General features: G+C 35.4%; 1 protein-coding gene across 3 annotated transcripts in view; it reads left to right on the plus strand.

Annotated features, from left to right (window-relative positions):
- SESTD1 (SEC14 and spectrin domain containing 1) overlaps positions 1-19852 on the plus strand; it is a 136535-nt gene that overhangs the window by 46184 nt on the left and 70499 nt on the right. For 2 of the 3 annotated variants that reach the window (XM_082658937.1, XM_082658938.1), the window contains 4 exons: positions 1046-1137; positions 4213-4321; positions 14814-14904; positions 18885-18998. In XM_082658937.1, the coding sequence (XP_082515063.1) occupies positions 1083-1137; positions 4213-4321; positions 14814-14904; positions 18885-18998 (369 nt within the window). In that variant the 5' untranslated portion in view covers positions 1046-1082. Of the gene's footprint in view, positions 1-1045; positions 1138-4212; positions 4334-14813; positions 14905-18884; positions 18999-19852 lie in introns of those variants that run through there. The other variant, XM_082658939.1, reaches the window with a different exon arrangement.

Here is a 19852-nt window from a genome sequence, read left to right on the forward strand (position 1 = left end):
AGTATATTGGGAAATAACTTGAGGTAAACATGAGGATAAGGTGAGTTATTATGTGTTATGGGGAAGCAAAAATATGAGAAGTGAGAGAAAGCCATTTAATAGTGGATCTGAAAGAATCAGATATTTGGAATTAAGCTGCGTAAATAAGTAGAGTAATAGATATTGCAAGTTTGATTAATTGATTCATTCCTTTATTCAACAAATAATTTGTTGAGTTACTGCTATGTACCAGGCACTGTTCTAGCCCAAGAGCATTGCTCCGAAAAACAGTTAAGCCAGTGATTCTCAACTAGCTGTGATTTTTGCCTGCCAGAGGATATTTGGCAGTGTCTAGAGACATTTGGTTGTCACAACTGGGAAGGGGGAATGGTATTAGGATTCTAGTGGGTAGAGGCCAGGGATGCTGCTAAATATTCTACAAGGCACGGGACAACTCCTTACAGAAAAGAATAAATAATCTGACTCAAAATGTCCGTAATTCTGAGATTGAGAAACCCTGCGTAAGCCATTAAGTATAGGCATACCTCAGAGATACTGCTGGCTCGGTTGCAGACGACCACAGTAAATACTGCAGTAAAGCAAGTCACATGAATTTTTTGGTTTCCCAGTACAAATAAAAGTTATGTTTATGTAATACTGTAGTCTGTTAAGTGTGCAATAACATTATGTCTAAAAAAACAATGTACATACCTTAATTAAAAATATTTTATTGCTAAAAAATGCTAACCGTCATCTGAGCCTTCAGTGGGTTGTAACCTTTTTGCAGTGGTAACATCAAGGATCACTGATCACAGACCACCATAACAAATATAATAATAGAAAGTTTGAAATATTGCAAGAATTACCAAAACGTGACGCAGAAACACGAAATGAGCAAATGCTGGTGGAAAAATGAGCAGTAGACTTGCTCAATGCAGGGTTGCCACAAGCCTTCAATTTGTAAACAACACAATATAGTGAAGTATAATAAAATGAGGTATGTCTGTGTATATTTCATAGAGTAATTATTATCTTGTAGTTGACATTTAACTTTCTGTGTTTTCAGAAAGGAAAATTTACTGGAGGAAGTTTACTGGAGTAAAATGGAGGCCTCAGTAATATTACCCATTCTGAAGAAAAAACTAGCCTTCCTTTCAGGTATGTTTTCTTCTTAAAATTGGAAGTGTTTGATGTATAAATTTGTTTAATCTTTTTTTCTTTGATAAGTTTGGCAGAAAGGCATTTCCTTTTTCTCTGAATGTTTTGTTTTAAAGGTGTTTCTGAGACACCTTGTACTCAGAATGGATAGCGGTGCAAGCCAACTCTGTCCCTGTTGGTGCTTGGCAGCCAGTTTTCATTCTGTTCTGTAATTTGATTAAATGACCTCTACAGGGTAGATGTCATGACATCTCACCTCTCATATAAAAATGAAATAACTAATACAGGCTGAGAATAATTGACTAACCAGCATCTAAAGTATTGTTTCTGAAATATAGAGTAATTCATTTTTGTGTTATCCCGTCCAGCTTTTGTCTTCCATCTTCCTATGAGGGGGGAGTTATGAAATAAATTACATGGTTTTCACTTTTTACTGCTCGAATTTGGTTATAAGGCTTGAATTTACCTTCCATTATTAACCCAAAGTCTGCATTGACTAAGAAGAGTCAAAGAGAAGCTTCGAGATATATTGCTAGTGTGAAAGCAGTGGTGACGCTGGGTGTAGCAATTTTCTGGAATTTTGGACCATTGAGTAAATTTGCACATGCTTTAGAATAGGTACTGTGACCCACCTATTGAAGATTATTTAAGTTGTATTATCTTGCTTTTTCTCTCTTATACTTTTTAGGTCCTATCAGAGTTGTCTTGATATTTAGGCTACTAATGTCCTTTTCAGTGTATATTGTGTCTCTCTGTAAATTGGCATGTTTTTCTAGTGTACATTATAAAGGAGAAAATAAGATATGAATTCCACCAGTAATATTAGTTCTTTATTTAATATGTGTTTTCTTTTTTAAAAAAACTTCTTCCCTTACCAGTTGACACTTACGTTTTCTCTCTGTTTTTTTATGATATGAGTGGTATTGTAGGAAACGTTCTTATTCACAGTTTGTGCATTTTGTACAAGTCCAGCAGTATAAATTCCTACAACTGGAAGTATTAAAGAGAATTTACATTTATATTTAAAGGTTTTGTCAGATTGCCCTATAAGAATATTGTGGCAATTGTTGATCTCTCACCAGTGTATGAAAATGCATGTTTGAAAACAGAAATAGACCCACAGACATACAAAACAAACTTATGGTTACCAAAAGGGAAAGAGGGGAGGGATAAATTTGTAATTTAGAATTAACAGATAAACACTACTAAATATGAAATATATAAACAACAAGGACCTACTGTATAGCACAGGGAACTATATTCAATATTTTGTAATAACCTATAATGGAAAAGAATCTGAAAGAGAATAGATATATATGTATGTGTATAACTGAATCACTTTGCTGTACATCTGAAGCACTGTAAATCAACTATACTTCAATTTAAAAAAAAAGCCAGTTTGCCCATACTGTTGCCAAGAGTGGATATTACTATTTAAAAAAAATCTTTATCAGTGACATTTTTGCATTCTTATTTTACTTGTCTCTGTGCAGCATTTGACCCTGGTGACCATACCTATCTTGAAAGCCTTTTTCTTCTTGACATCTGCCTTCTTTTGCATCTACACTGGTGATTATTTTGTTGTCCCTTAGTGAAAGCTGAGGGCATGAGGTTAAATGTAATCCTGTATGTTAGACCTGTGCTCTGCAGACAATTTCACAGTGGGTCAGAGTGCTGCAGTTCAGATATGAACCTTTTTGCAGTTTGGTTTAATGCAGGGCTTAGCGATTTTTGAGGAGAAAATGAGACTTCTCTGAACCCAATTCCTCTTGACTTGCTCTTGACCGTTAATTATTTCAACCAGTAATTTTCAAACTTTTTTAATAATAGAGAAAAACTTCTCAAACCAACAAAATCATTCAGGGGATACAGTTTGAAAACCATGGTTGCAGTCTATTAAAAAAAAAAAAAACTTGTATTCTAAACAAAACAACATTTGCAGTTGAAGTCACTATTGATTATCGATTAAGTTGAACCATTTGAAATTGCCATTTATTGAGATTAAACAAAGTGGTTGACTATCAGTAATTTACATGGTTAATCTGATAAAAGATCATTTATGGTTGGTACCTTGTGAATTGCATCCATGTTATTCATAGGAATCATTTTTTTTCAATTCAGTCCTTTAACTTTTTAGTGATAGAGATCATATAAAATTGTTTGCTTTAGTGTTTGCTGGCTTTTAAGTTTCTAAAATTGCCATAAATGTCAGTTGGGTCAAAAGATGGACTTCAGTGTGAAAATCAATCATGTGGGGAGCTTTCAAAGAAGCTGTGTGTGTATAAAAGTACTAGTTATATTTTAATGCTTATGGAAAATCGAAGAGAACTTGAACATCCATGAAATGTAAGTGCGTTCCACTTCCTGGCTTTCAGAATTCTATATCCAGGTCCCGTGCGCTCTTCTCAGCTGGACAGGGCTTTCCCTTTATTGCCTCATGAACAAAGAATGCCTGTCTGACCTTTGTGAGTTAACTCAGATCATTCCTCATCACAGAATGCTCTTTTGACTTGGTTTATAAATTCTATTCATTTTTCTTAAGTTTTAACTTTTCTATGAAATTTTTTACATTTATTACAGCTCTTATCATTTTCTCCATTTTCTAAATCCCTTTTTATAATATTTTATATATTTTGTACAACACAGCCTAACAAATTATCTGTCATATTTCATACTGTTATTTCTTACGACTTAAAGTTTTTCTTCCTAGGTTGATAAGAAATTTGTTGTTTTACTTGCAAATGCTTACTGTGCTAGGCACACAATAGATGTTTGATGAATTGATTACAATCAGAAGCAGACTAAATGGAAGAAATTAAACAAAATGAGAATTGTTATGTTTAAGTGAATATTTCATTGGTGAATTTTTTTCCTCTTATTTTTTCTAAATTTTATATAATTTTGCTGTACTACTATAAACATTTACAATATATAAAATAAACAGCCATTAGATTGTTTTTTACTGATGTCTTAAACTTGTAATTGTTGTAGTAACATTGGATGCAAATATATTTAATTCATTTAGTGCTTTAATATCTCTTACATGTTAAATTTATATATTTTTTTCTTTAATAGGAGGAAAGGACAGACGAAGCGGCCTCATTCTGACAATTCCATTATGCCTGGAACAGACAAATATGGATGAGCTGAGTGTCACCTTAGACTACCTACTCAGCATTCCAAGGTGACTCTAAAGGTGTCTTTTCTTAAATTTCAATATGTTTTCATTTACTTACGAATGATTCCTGCTGTTGTTAAAGTATACTTTGCTATCTTATCTGCTTTTATTAGCAGTGAAATTATAATTGAAAACACAAGAATCAATAATATATGATGCCACAGCAGATAAAATAAAGACATTTTATATTCTTGATGCACTAAATGATACTGATTTCTAAAATGTATATACTGTCAACTTTTAAGGAGTGCAAAGATTGAGCATCTGTCTATATACCATGTAATTTGAGAAAACTTAGAAAAGTGAATTCAGTAGAAAGCTCTTGTATTTAGGTAGCTATTTCACTAAATAGATATAAATACATCTGTATGTTTTAATATATTGAATGAAAGCTATTTGGAGTTTAAAACATTTTTATTTTTAAAAAATGCAAAAAATGTTTATATTTTAATCCAAAGATCATTGGATTTTTAATTTTTATATTTCTTTGGTGAAGACAAAACTTAAACCTTTCTATTTGCTTGAGCCTACCCATCATTTCAACAACAAGAACAGAAAAGCCCCCTCCCCAGCTTCCTTTCCCATATGTGATATTTGGGGACTGAAGTCTGACTGCACATTAGAATCATCTGGAGATTTTTTCCAAAGTTTTAATGCTTGTGGGTCCACCTCCAGAGAGTCTGATCCAATTGTTTTTGGGGGGACTGCTCATCAGACTTTAAAAAAAATTCTTTAAGCTTCCCGGATAATTCTAATATGCAGTCACATTTGCAACCCACTGCAGCAAAGTGCAGGAATGAGGGCAGATTGTTTTGTGTGTGTTTGTAAAATATAGGGGTGGTAAAAGGAACAAAACTACCTTTTACATAATGCTCTTAAGCTCGAAATAGTGAATTTTAAACATTTTAGTCAGAGCAAACAATTCTTTGTATCCTTTTCCTATATTTGCATTATTGACATAATAGATTATTTCATTTTAAACCACCTTGAAGAATACAGGGTTAAAATTACATCTTAGAACAACTGACTTTAATCACATCTGCTTCCAGTATTGGTGTATAATGATTCTGTTGCTGAATGTTTTTTCAATATTGGGAAAATAGAGGTCTTAAAGTGAAAATTTTCAGTCTTTTTACTTTCTAGAAAAGAAAGTTATCAGACTTCACAGTGTATTAGTACTGAATAACCTTGCTAATTCTCTGAGCTGCTGATTGCCAATTTGTATTATTCATCATTAGATAACGAACTGCTTTTTAGGTAAATGGCACTAGCTAAACATATAGCTAACAAATTATGAAAAAATATTCATGGATTCATAGATGGTTAAAAGTGTTCAGGGAACTTAGAGACCATCTGAATCAACTGCCTTATTTTACAGTTGAGGGAATTGAGACTCGGAAGTTAGTTACTTGCCCAAGATCACACAGCTAATTAGCAGTAGAGCTGGGATTAGAATCTGCAGTTCCTGGCACCAATCCAGAGCTCCTCATACTTCAGATGAATAGAGTACAGTGTAGTTGCATCTTATGTGGGGTGAGGTTCTGAAGTTAAAATGTAATGCAAAAATTACTGATAGTCAAAATTACCCTTGAAAAATGCCTAAGGAAGAATTAGAGACTTATGAACTATTTTTCCGTGAACATGCTAGATTTTCTTCCAGCATTGGAACATGTCAGTCATGGAGGCTGAGTTCTGGAAGACACAGTCGGCTTGTGGTTAGGTGTGTGATAAGAAAATGCACGCTTGTATATACTAGAACCAGGATCAGCCTGCCAGGATGCTCACACTGTAGGGTAAATGACCAGTTTCACTCATGCAGCCTGTCTGCTCACTCTGGGTGTGCAAACAGGAAGTACAATGGAGGGCAAAATAGCGTACACTATTTAAACGTTCTCTCTCTCTCTTTCTTATATAGATATACATATAGTACTATTTCAGTGTAAATTATGAATCAGTTTCTACAGAGCTACATATACCTACCTGCCAGCTAATAGAAAAGTTGTAAGTTGAAGCAAGATGAAAGAACTTAATTTAGCAAGACAAAATAGATACCTGGATACTTTATTTTTGATAATTGTTCTGCTAAAGTTTGACCGTCTCAGATATTTGTGAACGCCCTGACTTTTTAGCCTTCTGCTTTCTTGGATCAACCTCCTATAACTTTGGCGTTTAAAAACGTAGTTGGCAGCTTTATATCAGTGCTTGCCATTTCATTAGAGAGCTAGAGGGTTTTTGAGCTCTTCATTCCAACTCTGGACAGTAGTTTATTAGGTGCAGCCTTAAAAACTGATTTTTCTCCTTCAGAATGCCTGCCATTAAAACTGCTTTTAAATTGTATTATGAGAGATTTCAAATACACAAAAAAGTTGAAGGAATAGTGCAGTAAACACCATTATGCCCATCACTTAGAAGCCTGCAACTAATGTTGTAATACTTTATCACGTATCTATGTGTTTATCCACCCCTCTTTCCATCCCAGAACGGTTTGTTTTTTTTTTTTTTTTCAGAACGGTTTTTAAGTTTACCCTGTCAGATCAGTCTCAGCTTGGGTCTAGAAAGTTTTTCCTTTTTTAGTATGTCTGCATTCTTTTTGGTGTGACTTGTTTCTCCCAGACTCTGCTGTTAAAGCTTAACTCCTGCCTACTGTGAATGTCTCCAGACAGCTCCAGCAGTGTAGCTAGCTAATGCGGCCTCTTCTTTATAGGAGATGTCCAAAAGTAGTCTTTCATTGCAGTGAAAATGTTAACATTCTGAATATAGTAACAGCTTTTTAAAAGTATTTAAAAATGGAAAGAAACTATTTAGTTCTTACCCATATTTTATGCTTAGTTTCATGACCAGGAGCAAGGTGTGATACATACTTATTTTAAATGGGTAACCCAGTACAGTTGAAAATGGGGCCATTTCCTGATTCCTTTACACACAGCTTGGTCCTACACTTGTTTTTGGTTTCTGACTCTTGAGCAGAGGGCTGAGAAGAAAGGAGAAGTTCAGGTTAATTGTAACCTGACCTGAATACTAAGTTTATGTTCAGGTAACTCCTCATGTCCAGGTCTGTGTGGAGTTCAGCACTAACCATTATTGCCCCATTTTCTACAAAGGGTTTTTAATAAAAAATAACATAGACTGACACAGCTGGGCCAACCTGAGTGTTAAATTTTAGGAGAGGTAAATGGAGTTTTTCTTTTGTTTTACCAGCGATTGCTGTACACTTTAGACATAAACAACATGATTAGAAATTATGAGTCCATGACTCAGAAAGCAGAATCAAATTCAAGATTACCTTATGGAGATAAAGAAAAGATATATAAATTAATCTGCAAATCTTTTCATTAAAAAAGTAAATATTGAGATTAGCACTAAACAAAACCTCACAAGTAGATCTTTATCTCATATCATTTCTTTATATATTTCAAAATTTTAAGTCAGAAGCATATTCACATTCAAAGTATAAAATGAAATTTGTGTCAGTACTATTACACAAAGTATGATTATAAGATATTGAGACTACCAGCTTTTTAAAAACATGTGGCAAAACATATGCATCAGTGTTTCTCAACCTTCTTTGTCATTGTTATCTTTGTAAGGAGCCCTTTTAGGCAGCTTTTCCTATTCACTTCTGCTTGATGTCATAGAGTTTACTGTTAAATCAGTCTGATATTAGAGTGCAGAGCCATGTTTCATTTATCTCCATATTCACAAGGCCAATAAAAATGATTTGGAGACCTTAGGTGTTTGTTATATGGATATTGAAGGAACCAACCAGACTTAGCAATAAAGTCATAGAAACGACTTAAAATATATTATGAAAGGAGATATAACAGCTGTGTATGGTGAAATATCATTTGAATCCCATACAAGTAGTTTTGTAACTGCCAGAATTCTATGGGGCATATATTCTGTACATTCAGAATTTTAAAAAATTTATCTGTGGACATTTTTATTCAAAGAAAATCCTACAGAGAAACTAAATTTATAAAAGAGCTAGAAGTGTAGGCCCACAGCCATTCCTGCTCATCCCCACCTTCTCAAATTCCACTTCTACTGCAGTGCCCCCTCACCCGCTTTTAAGGAGCCTCCTTGGAGCTTACAGGACTCTGCAGAGCACTTAGAAGGTAATTTGAATATGAATATAACACTGATTGGTTCAGTATAGTCTGTGAGAGTGTAACTGGGATGGCTCTTCTTTTTTAATTTATTTTTTATACAGCAGATTCTTGTTCGTTATCTACTTTGTACATATTGGGATGGCTCTTCTTTATTTTTGTTTTTTTATGGGACATGCTTCTCAGAAAGTTTAAGGCAGTGCCTTCCTTTCTCCTCCTTAGCAAATGCACTTCTGGCAAATGACGGTATAATTGTGTTGATCTTAGAGTTACTTCAAAGCACTGTAGTTAAGTGCTCTGAACATGCTTTATGCTGTTGATGAGTGCTTTTTTAATATTTACTTCATTCAATGAATATGTATTGAAAACTTATAATGTCCGTTTTAAAATGTGACAGCTAAGCTAGCATTTCCTTTCTTTACCACGTATTTTTAAATTTCCTGTCTCCTCTGTTCCCTTTTCATGTGTTTAAGTTCACGTCGAGGGATGGCTGGGTTGTCAAGCTGGACTAGTACAGCAATAGCCAAGCTAATTTCTCTATCTCCAGTCTCTCCCCAATTTGTACACAAGGACAAGATAAATTTCACCAAAACAACAGTTCTATCATCCTTCTCAGTTTTCTAGGACCTCCTCTCCTTTACACACAATGAATTTAATTCAGTAGTCATTTATTTTGTTGCTACCAAGTGCAGACATTGTACACCGTGCATTGTGAAGGCAAGAAAGACTAGTGTGTGCTCTCAAGGACAGTCTTTCAGCCTTCTTAACTGCTATGCCAAGACCTTGTGTGATTTGACTTAACCCTTTCATTTCATATTTCTTGAGCGCTTATTTTTATAGCAAGGCACTTAGTTTTATAGCACTTGTATTAATTAACTCAGTCTTCAAAATAACAATATTATTATCCCTATTACATAGATGAAAAAATGAGGGCAGAGAAATTTAAGAAACTTACCCAAATTAATAACTGGTACCTTTGCTTATATTCCTCTTGCTCTGTATCCTTTTATGTTAAGTTTCATTAGCTCCTTTATGTCGGTACTTCCCAGAGTCTTCCAGCTGTTCTCCAGACTTACAGCACTTGCCGTTTCTGACTCTTAGGCATTTAATCATAATGTGTTTAATGATAATTCTTGAATTTTTACATTTATTATTTAAGTTTTACATTAAAAAATTTCAAAGATATATGTTTCCCTAGTAACATTAAAAAGGTGACGTCAGTGAGTGTAAAGTAGACACTAATTAAAATACTTTTATTTTACCTTTTCACCTTTCTAAATGATCTTAAGCTTCTTGAAGGGAGAAACTGTGTTGTATAATACATATTTTTTCATAATCCTGTGCAGTACCTCATATTGATACTTAGTAATCAATAGTCAGTGGATATGGGTTTCTGCTCTTTATCTTACTTAAGTTTCTTCATAGCTCTGTGTACTCAAATGCAGCCTGGCTGATCATTTTCAGAACATCTCACATTTGTTGGAAAATCAAACATGTAGAAGTTGCAGCTCAGTAGAAGCTATTTTGGTGGATAAGAAGTTTGTCTAGGCTGGTCTTGCTTTCCTTTGAAGACATTAAATTTGAAATGGACCTGGGAATTTACTTATGGGTGATGACTGGGAGGCATATGTGAAAAAGACTATCCTATACTTAAGGAAATAATAGATAACAGTAAGTCATTTAATTCTCATAACAGCCCTATGAGACGAGCACTATCATCCTTATCTCTTACATATAAGGGAACCGAGGCATAGAAAGAGTGGGTAATTTAAGTATCTTGACCTAGAACCTGTGGCATACCAGGGTTGGAGGGGGATTTGGACCTAGTGGTCTGACTCCAAGCCTGTGTTTCTAGCCACTGTTGTATTTACCTCTGTTATAATCACAGTGCCATAGCTATTGATAACTTTTAATATTCATTTGCATTTAACCTGCATCTATCACAATTGAGAATTGACATATGAAAATAACTATGGTGAACCTAGTTGAGCATAACGGAAATCTTTTTTGTTTTAACATTTTCTTTCAACAGTATATTCAGCGTATATTTAAAACCATAGCATTTTTCTAGCTCAAAGGGAAATTGTTGATCATCCAGTTATAGAATCATGGAATGTCATGATTAAGAAAGTACCTTAACAGTCATCTAGACCAAACATCTTCAATCATCTAGACTAACCACTTTACCCATACTTAAATCCTCTTTATAGAAATGCTGCCGAGTACTTGCCCAGATTAATCTAATTCTGTAGAGAGTCAGCATCTATAGAAGTTACTTTTCTGTTTCTCTCAAGTATTGATTTTTTTCAAATTTGGATTTTAGGTCAGTTCTTCCTAATTGTAGAAAAACTCATTTACGTCACAGAAGAAACATCAGAACACAGAGGTTTAATGACTTGCCAAGAATCACACAGAGATGACTCATAAGTCTTCAGTCACTTAGTAAATATGTGAGATCCTACAATGAGTTCCTCATCATTCTAGGTGCTGAGGAAATGGGTGAACAAAGGCCCAGCCCCTGCCCTTATGGGCCTGATGCCCTAATGATCAAATGAATATTATAAATAAATACATAGGGCTTCTCTGGTGGTGCAGTGGTTGAGAGTCTGCCTGCTGATTCAGGGGACACGGGTTCATGCCCCGGTCCAGGAAGATCCCACATGCCACGGAGCGGCTGGGCCTGTGAGCCATGGCCACTGAGCCTGCGCGTCTGGAGCCTGTGCTCCGCAACGGGAGAGGCCACAACAGTGAGAGGCCCGCGTACTGCAAAAAAATAAAAAAATAATAAATACATAGTATGTTGGAGGTTCATAAGTCTATAAAACAGAGCATGAAAAGAATTAAGGGAGGGATGGAGTGCAAAGGAGTGTGTGGCAATATTTTATAAAATGAGAAAGTAACATTTTACCAGAGATGAGTGAAGTGAAGGCCAGGCTATACAGATACCTGATGAAAGAGCATTTAAGAAAGAGTATCTTAGACAGAGGGAGCAGTAAGTGGAAAGGCCCTGAGTCAGGAGCAGGCTCAGTGTGTTGTGCGATCAGTAGGGAGGGTAGTGTGGGTGGAGCAGTTTGAGAGAAGGAGGGTTCTGGGAGAGCCCTCAGAGGGGCTGCAGTCAGAACTTAGAGGACCTCGTAGGCCATGGTAAGGACTTCAATTCTGAATGAGAAGGAAGGCCATTGTTACATTCCTACCGAGGAGTGATATGATCTGCGTCTTCTAACATTTCTAGAGGCCCTCTATATTTAAAGCTGGAAGCTGCCAATGTATCATTAAGACAATAATATCCTTGCTTTCTGGAAGCATATTATCTGATGAAGATGAATTATAAACAAGCAATTATAATAAAACCATAAGTAAAATTAGTGCCATTAAGTAAGTATAAGCAGAGCTCTCTGAGTGGAAAGAAGGAGCCCTTAGTCGTAATCAAAGAAATTAGTGAAGAGCTGCAGAAAATCCATTGACAGTCTCTTTCTAGCCAAAGTGAGTGAGCTTATTAAGGACCTGCTCCTCCTTTAATAGCTGTTTTAACTTAGGCACGTCACCCTTGAAAGGCTCTAATGGAGTAAGAACAAGGAAGTGGGGTGTTAATAGTTTTTTTTTTTTTTTTGGTTAGTGGTCTTAAAATTATAAAATGTTTATAGTAGTGTAGGAATTTACTAATATAGCACTGCAGCTACACACCCTTTATAAGGGACATAATATGCTTCTAAATCGAAGTATGTTCTTGTTAAAAACAGTTTAAACCATCACTCCACTTGTAGGATTGCAATTTTTTTTAAAAAAGGGACTTCCCTGGTGGTCCAGTGGTTAAGAATCCACACTTTCAATGCAGGGGCATGGGTTCAATCCCTGGTCGGGAAACTAAGATCCCACATGCCATGTGGCACAGCTAAAAAATTTAAATAAGCAAACAAACTATTCCTTTCAAGTAGTTGAAAGCTCACTTGATCTTACAGTCTTCAAATATGTAGTATCTTTGAATTGTGTGTATTTTCTTTATCTATCTTAGTAAAATGTGAGAAAATTATGATTAAGGGTGATTATCTTAAGATAATCTTAATTATATTAAGATTGATTAATTGATTAATCTTAATTATGATTAAGATAAATTTAGAGTATTTTATACCCTTATGATCACTGCAGATGGCATTTGCAAGCTTCATTACTTTCTTTGTCTTAATATACAGATTAATTTAGTGTGCTTTGAAATATAGATGTCTCGTTTGTGTAAAACTTACTTGTTTAACAAAATGGTTGTGTAACCTGTACCTCATAGATGCAGGTGCCAAATTATGGGGATGACTTACTTCTCTTGGGCTCTAGTCCCAACCAGCAAAGGCCCTCCACTGGACAGCTCCATGTATCTTAGCTCCCCTTCCTGCAAATTTCCACACTGCACTGGTAGAGTCCCTGAGTTGCCGCCACTTCTCTGAAGACCACTCACTGACAGTAACTCTACTAGGCTTGTCTTTCTTTGGCTTGTATCCTCCGTAAGTCAGGGTGGTCTTCTCCTTACCTGATCCCACAACTAGCAGTTAGATGTCAGATTTGCTTCCCCCAGCAAGTCTTTATGTGCTTTTGCTGATGCAGAAGAGATCACTGTATTATTGCCTTACCCCCACGAATGCTTAGTGGATCCTTTATTTTGTAATGCAAAATCCAAAAATAGAATACTTCAACATTTTTTTATTAAGATATAAGTCACATATCATAAACATCATTTTTTAAAGTGTACAGTTCAGTGGTTTTCAGTATATTCACAAGGTTGTGCGACCATCACTCTCTAATTCCAGAACATTGCCATCAGCCCAAAAAAGAAACCTATACCCATTGGTAGTCCCTCCTCATCCCATTCTCCCCTCCTCCCAGCCCTTGTCAGCCACTAGTCTGCTTTCTGTCTCTATGGATTTACCCATTCTGGACATTTCATATAAATGGAATCATACGATATGGACTTTTGAATCTGGCTTCTTTCACTTAGCATGTTTTCAAGGTTTATCCATGTTGTAGCATATATCAGTACTTCATTTCTTTTTATGATTGAATAATACTCTATTGAATGGATTACCACATTTTTTTCCCATTCATCCATTGTTGGACATTCGAGTTGTTTTGGATTTTGGCTGTTATGAATTATGCTGCTATGAATATCTGTTTGCAGGTTTTTTGTATGGACATATGTTTCACTTTGCCTCACCTCTTGAACAGTTCTCTGCTTTCTTTGGAAGCTCAGCTTCTGTCCCTGCCTACAGAGTCACCTATTCTTCTTCCAGATCTTTAGCAATATCATCCTCATTCTTGTGACCTTACTGTTTCTCAATAGAATTGGATATCCTTCTCCAATAATCCTCTTGAGGTTAATGTGAATGTTTGGAGAGAGTAAGGGAGGATTAGTAAAATTCCCTGGACTGTTGGATTTAAATCTCAGGAAAGGGCCTGCTATTAACCTTTCCTATAATGTAGGCAATTGGGAGAACTTTGTGTGGAGAGAATTTTCACTAACAAATCCTTGCTCTGCTAAGCAAAGCTGCAGTTTCTTCCACTATATTAGAGGGAGGGCAGTTGAGATCTTTACGTTGTTGATTTTATAAGTAAAACAAATAGTAATAGTAATAATAAATAATAATAATATAGCTATGTAGTTTTGGTCATAGGATAGAGTTTTTCCATGTTGTTGTTGCATTTTACTAGGGCAGGCTTCTGAGAAGTGTTTAGTAGGTACTTGAATAATTGAATATAATATATAGCAATAACACATTTTCCAACACTCAAGATAATATTGTGCTGGTCAAGTGACTAAGAATGCAAAAGTGAAAGCAGAGGTGGGTCAGACATGGTGTATTCAAGCTTTGAATTCTTATATACACCAATGCTACTTCACCTCGTTAAATTTCCCCAAAAGAACACCAAGAAGCTTATTTCCAATGGTTTAATAATAGCTTACTTTATTTTCTACCTGTTTTGAAATATCACTTCACAACCTTACACTTCTGGCAGGAAGGAGAGACAAGAAGTACGTCCACACTTGGCAGTCATTAGTTACCTACTTCACTGTGATCCCATTTTACAGATGAAGAGATTGAGAGGCTAGTGAGACTATTTGAATGTTGCTTTGATTTCTTCTCTTTTTAAGACATTGAATTTACCTGCTTTTAGAGTAATTTTCTTACCAAATTAGCTTATAAATTGTCAGTGTTTCCTGAAATGAGAAAAATAAATTGCTTGAGAAAACTGAAAGGACACTGAAGAATTCATTTATTGACAGTGCAAACCAAGTCAATTGAGATTAATGCTGCTCCATGTATGATTACACTGTAAACTTTATTTAGGATTATTAAGAATAAAATAGGAAGCTTGTTTTAATACTCTGTAATTTTGTTTCATTTCAGTGAAAAGTGTAAGGCTAGAGGATTTACCGTGATTGTGGATGGCAGAAAATCCCAGTGGAATGTGGTGAAAACAGTAGTCTTAATGCTACAGGTAATTTTATTTTTGACTATTAGGAAGTGGTTTTATTGTACAGCAACAGATGAGGTGATAGTGGCAAATGCATTTTGTTTATTGGACTGTGCCCAAGCTTCTCAGCAGTGACTGAGTTCTGAAATGCACAGGTCACTATTGGATTGTTTAGATTCAATTCTTACAGGTTTCACTTGAGTAGTAAAATAAATTTCAACTTTATTCTAAAGGTTTGTAAATGACCAAAAATAATATGTCATGTTTAAGTAATTTAAACAACTAGGCCAATGAGTCTCAAAGTGTGAGGGCAGAGGTTATCAGACTCATCTAGGAGCTTTTGCACACTGTAGTAGCTGCATCATCCCACCTCCACCCCCTCCTAATACCACAGGTAGGGAGTACGACTGGGTAAGTCTAATCTGAAAAAGCTTCTCAGGTGGTTCTGATAGGTTTCTCCTTTCTGTTACCCTTTTTCCTTCAAAAATCACCAGGATTCATAATAGTCTTATATCTGTCTCTGATCTAGAAGAAACGTACTCTGACAGCTGTGTCCTTGGGGGCTTTAGCAGCTCACAGATAAGCATTTCATAAACAGCTGTGATTATAGAATCCCTGATCTGGTCCTAGTCTTATGTTTATATTTCCTTGTGCTCCTCACAGAATGTTTCTGTAATCCCTTGCACATAGTAGGTACCTAGTAAATACTTGTTGGTTTATTGTGAGAGTATTGAGGATACTGTGATCTGAAAGAGAAAAATACAGTATTTGAGTGATTGAAAGGGGACAGATTGCTCTGATGTACCTGGGTTTCCTTAGAAGGGCTTGTATAGAAAGTAAAAGTTAAGTGAGTTAAATAAGAGAGATTATCTAATTTAAATGAAAGAAGGTGAAAAGGACATTCCTGGCAGGGACACTGTCAGTGATAGCTCAAAAATTAAGTGAATACAATGAAAGGAGCTGATGACAGGCCAGTTTGGGGGCAATATATTGGCTGTTACGTGGGATGTTGAACATTGAATTAGGTAAATATTAGTGAGATTGAAGGAAAGATCAAGAATTTTAAATGAACTGGGAAATAATCGGTAGCTGCTTTAGGGTTCTGTGGAAAGAAATATAATTTAAAATTTTAAATGATAACTAGGGAGAATGAATCTTAATGGTTTATTTTTATTTGTGATAATTAGGAAAAAGAAATTCAAGGGATGGGAACTGGTAATTTCAGTTTTTAGTTTTAGTGCTTAGTATTGTTCAGGTACTGTGCAGTAAGCTTGCTATGTAAATGATCTCATTCAATTTCATCCTCACAAACTTGGGAGGCAGGTTCTACGATCCCCAAAGGTCTTCAGGGATTTTAAGTAATGTACCCATGGGAGTACATTACATGGGAGTCACGATTGGAACCTGGCACAACCTAAGCCCCAGGTTTTTATCCTTTAAAAGTGTATATTTACCAGTGGGATGTATCTGAGGTGGTTACCAAATTATCTCCCCATTACCTTATTCTTAACGGGTTGGCCTAAACCTTCATCATTAGAATCACTCCTTTGGGTTGGAAAGGACAGGTTCCAGTGGATCAGTTTTCAAGGGAACACAGATTGGTGTCCCATAATAACTTTTTCTGTCAAATATGTTCCCAGCACTTTTGTATTCCAAACCCTGAAGATTAACTCTTCTCTGTACAAGTTGTTACAATAACTATTAGATGAGAAATCCATTAATTATGACCTTGTGTTCTTCCATTCAACTGTGTCACAGATGAGCTGTTTGGGACTTGCTGTTTGAACTGGACTTTGATCAGTGGCACTTTTGAAGAACAATCAATGGATGATTTAATCCCCTCTTGCGATTTCTTTTCTGATAGGTATTTTAACAACTTTTGGACTTATTAATAGTTAAGATTTTCAGAAGTTGCAATGGCCTGTTGTTTGCTCCTAGTCAAACAGTTTCTACATACAAAGTTATTCATTGCTTTTATTTCAGAAGGTACTGGTACTGGCTGTTTGGGAGCCCAGAGCTTAGTGCTGGCTCTGCCTGTAACAAATATTCTCTAAAATGAGTGGCTTGGTTTCTCTTGTTTCTCACAGCTTTAATACGCAATGATTTTGAAATAATATTCTAACACAATCAACATATAAATAAACCTCATTCTACTCTAAATTTCCCAGCCCCTCTGATAAAAGTTTTGATAACACTGAGGTTTTTTTTTTTTTTTAACTTTATTCACAACCCAGTCATTGCAGGAGGTGCTAGATTTGTGATGTGCACAGTGACATGTTTAAATTGAAAAGTTTTCTATTTTCCCCTAATCAACACTTATTATTATAATTATATAACATTATTATTCAGTAGTGCTATTTATGGTCTAGAATAGTGGTTGACGACTATTTTATAAATAGAGTTTATAAATAGAGTTTTATTGTTTACATATTGTTTATGGCAGCTTTCATACTATGTGGACAGAATTGAAATAGTTGCAACAGAGACTGTATAGCCTGCAAAGCCTAGAATATTTATTATCTGGACCTTCAGAAAGAATTTACTGACTCCTGGTCTAGAACATTTGGAATGGTATGTTAGAACTTTAGCGTCAGACCGACCTGCCTTCTAATCCAGTGCCATCCCTCACAACTCTGTTCCCTTGGACAAGTTACTTTAGTTCTCTCAAGCTCAGTTTACTTTTCTGTAAAATTGGAAGGATAACATCCACTTGTTAATGTGAATTCATTTATTCAGCAAAGATTTATGGAGTATCTTCTATATGTCAGGCACTGTCATAGGCTCTGGAGATATAGGAGTAACATTATAGATAAGGTACCTGCCATTGGGAAGCCTGTATTCTTTTTGAGGAGTCAGACAATAAGCAGTTAGACAAATTACTAAGTAATGTAACATCATATAAGGATAGATGCTATGTAGAAAAATAAATTGGTGAAAAGAGACTGAGTCAGATGCTGCTACTTTAGATAGGGTGGTCAGAGAAGGTCTCTCTGAAGAGGGAATATTTGAGTAGAATCCTAAATAAACTGAGGAAGTACTCCTAGGTATAGGGCAAAGAACATTCCAGGCAGAGGAAACATCAAGGGCAAAGTCCTGAACTGGGAGCAGACTTGTCACATTCTAGGAGCAGCAAGAAGGTCAGTGTGGCTGTGTTAGAGGAGTGAGCTGAGAGGGAAGAGGTGTGAGATGAGGTCTGAGGTCATGGAACCTGAGCTTGGAGGGCCTTCTTGGCCTTGGTAAGGGGTTTGAATTTTATTCTGGGCCTGAGAATACGTGAAGCAGGGAGGCCTGCTAAGAGGATATTTCAAAAGGCTGACTAGTCTGGGAATGTTAGCAATGTAGGTGGTAAAAATGGGTAGGTTTAATTAAGATATATTTTAAAGATAGACTTCATGGGACTTGCTGATAAAATATATGTGGAATATATATTAAACTCAGTAAATGTTAATTTCCATTCTTTAGATGATATGAATAACTGCATCTAGTAAATGTGAAATTGTATTTGTCGAGGTTTAGTTTTGTCCTCTTCTTCAAGTTAATAATCACGCAGAATCTTGGCCTTTTTGCATAATGGCTGGTAAGAAATTTATTTTGTGAGAATATTGATTTACGTTATTGGAGGAAATTCTCTAAGATGATTGTGTTACAAAAAATGTTTTTCATATTATAGAAAAACCAAATTTAATAATTTCTCAACTAAAAATAATCTTGCAGCTTAAATATATTCCTGTTATAGAGATTCAGTAAAATACAAAAATAATTCACATGTACTGTCTGTATTACATTGTTTTTTGAAATCTTCTCTGAATCAGCTTGTCTTTCAAGTATTTCTGTATTGCCATGTACATTTTGAAGTTTGCAGTATTGCTTCTATTTTATTATTTTAATTATTTTCCAAAGGTCTCCTAGTTACTCAGCCTAATCATGAATATCTAATAATTTATAACTTTAATAAATTATTCATTTTACATGTATAATTTGTAAATTTTTGTTGTATTCTATAGAATGTTGTTCCAGCTGAAGTGTCCCTCGTTTGTGTAGTGAAGCCAGATGAATTCTGGGATAAGAAAGTAACACATTTTTGTTTTTGGAAGGAAAAGGATAGACTTGGCTTTGAGGTAAATATACTCTATAAGAAAATAGAAGTGTGTTATATCTTTAAAAACAGAATTTGCTGGTATTATTTTGTTTGTTCAGCATTGGATACTAAGCAGTGCTTATGCAATGCTCAATCAGTGCCTAAGTAATGATTAATATTTAGTCAGCATTCACATACTTGTTGAATGAATTATGATTCTTTGTCAAGGCCACAAATGCTTTCTTGTTTTCATTTTCATCACTCTGTGAATCTTTGGAATAAGTAAAAGCTTTTTATTAAAAACATTTTTAGGGACTTCCCTAAAAATCCGACATGCTGCACAGCACGGCCAAAAATAAATAAATAAATGAAAATGAAAATAAAAACATTTTATTACCTTACCAAGAAGACATTTAACTAATACTAGGAAATCCTAGACATTCAGAAATTAAAGTTAGAGCCTATTTTGTATGATGTCATAATTATTTCTTAGTATCTGGTTTGGTTTTGATACATGAACACAGTTATCCGTACTTTCCTATTGGCATTACTCTCTCCCTCTTACTTTTCTTGTGTGAAAGCTTGGTTGACCCTTGAACAACATGGGTTTGAACTGCACAGGTCCACTTACAAGTGGATTTTTACAGTCAGCCCTCCCTATTTTCGGGTTTAACATCCACAGATACAGAGGGCCAACTGTATTCATTGTACTTTGCCATTTTATATAAGGGAATTGAGCACCTGTGGGTTTTGGTATCCATGGGGTTTCCTAGAACCAATCCCTTGTGGATACTGAGGGAGGGCTGTACACATTATTGTAGATCAGAAAGAAGTCCTAAGATGGAATACAAATTTAAACAATTCAGTCATATTTTTCCTTCCACAGCCTATTAA

The sequence above is a fragment of the Grampus griseus genome, assembly GCF_964374135.1.
Source record: "Grampus griseus genome assembly, chromosome: 7".
Classification (NCBI taxonomy): domain Eukaryota; kingdom Metazoa; phylum Chordata; class Mammalia; order Artiodactyla; family Delphinidae; genus Grampus; species Grampus griseus.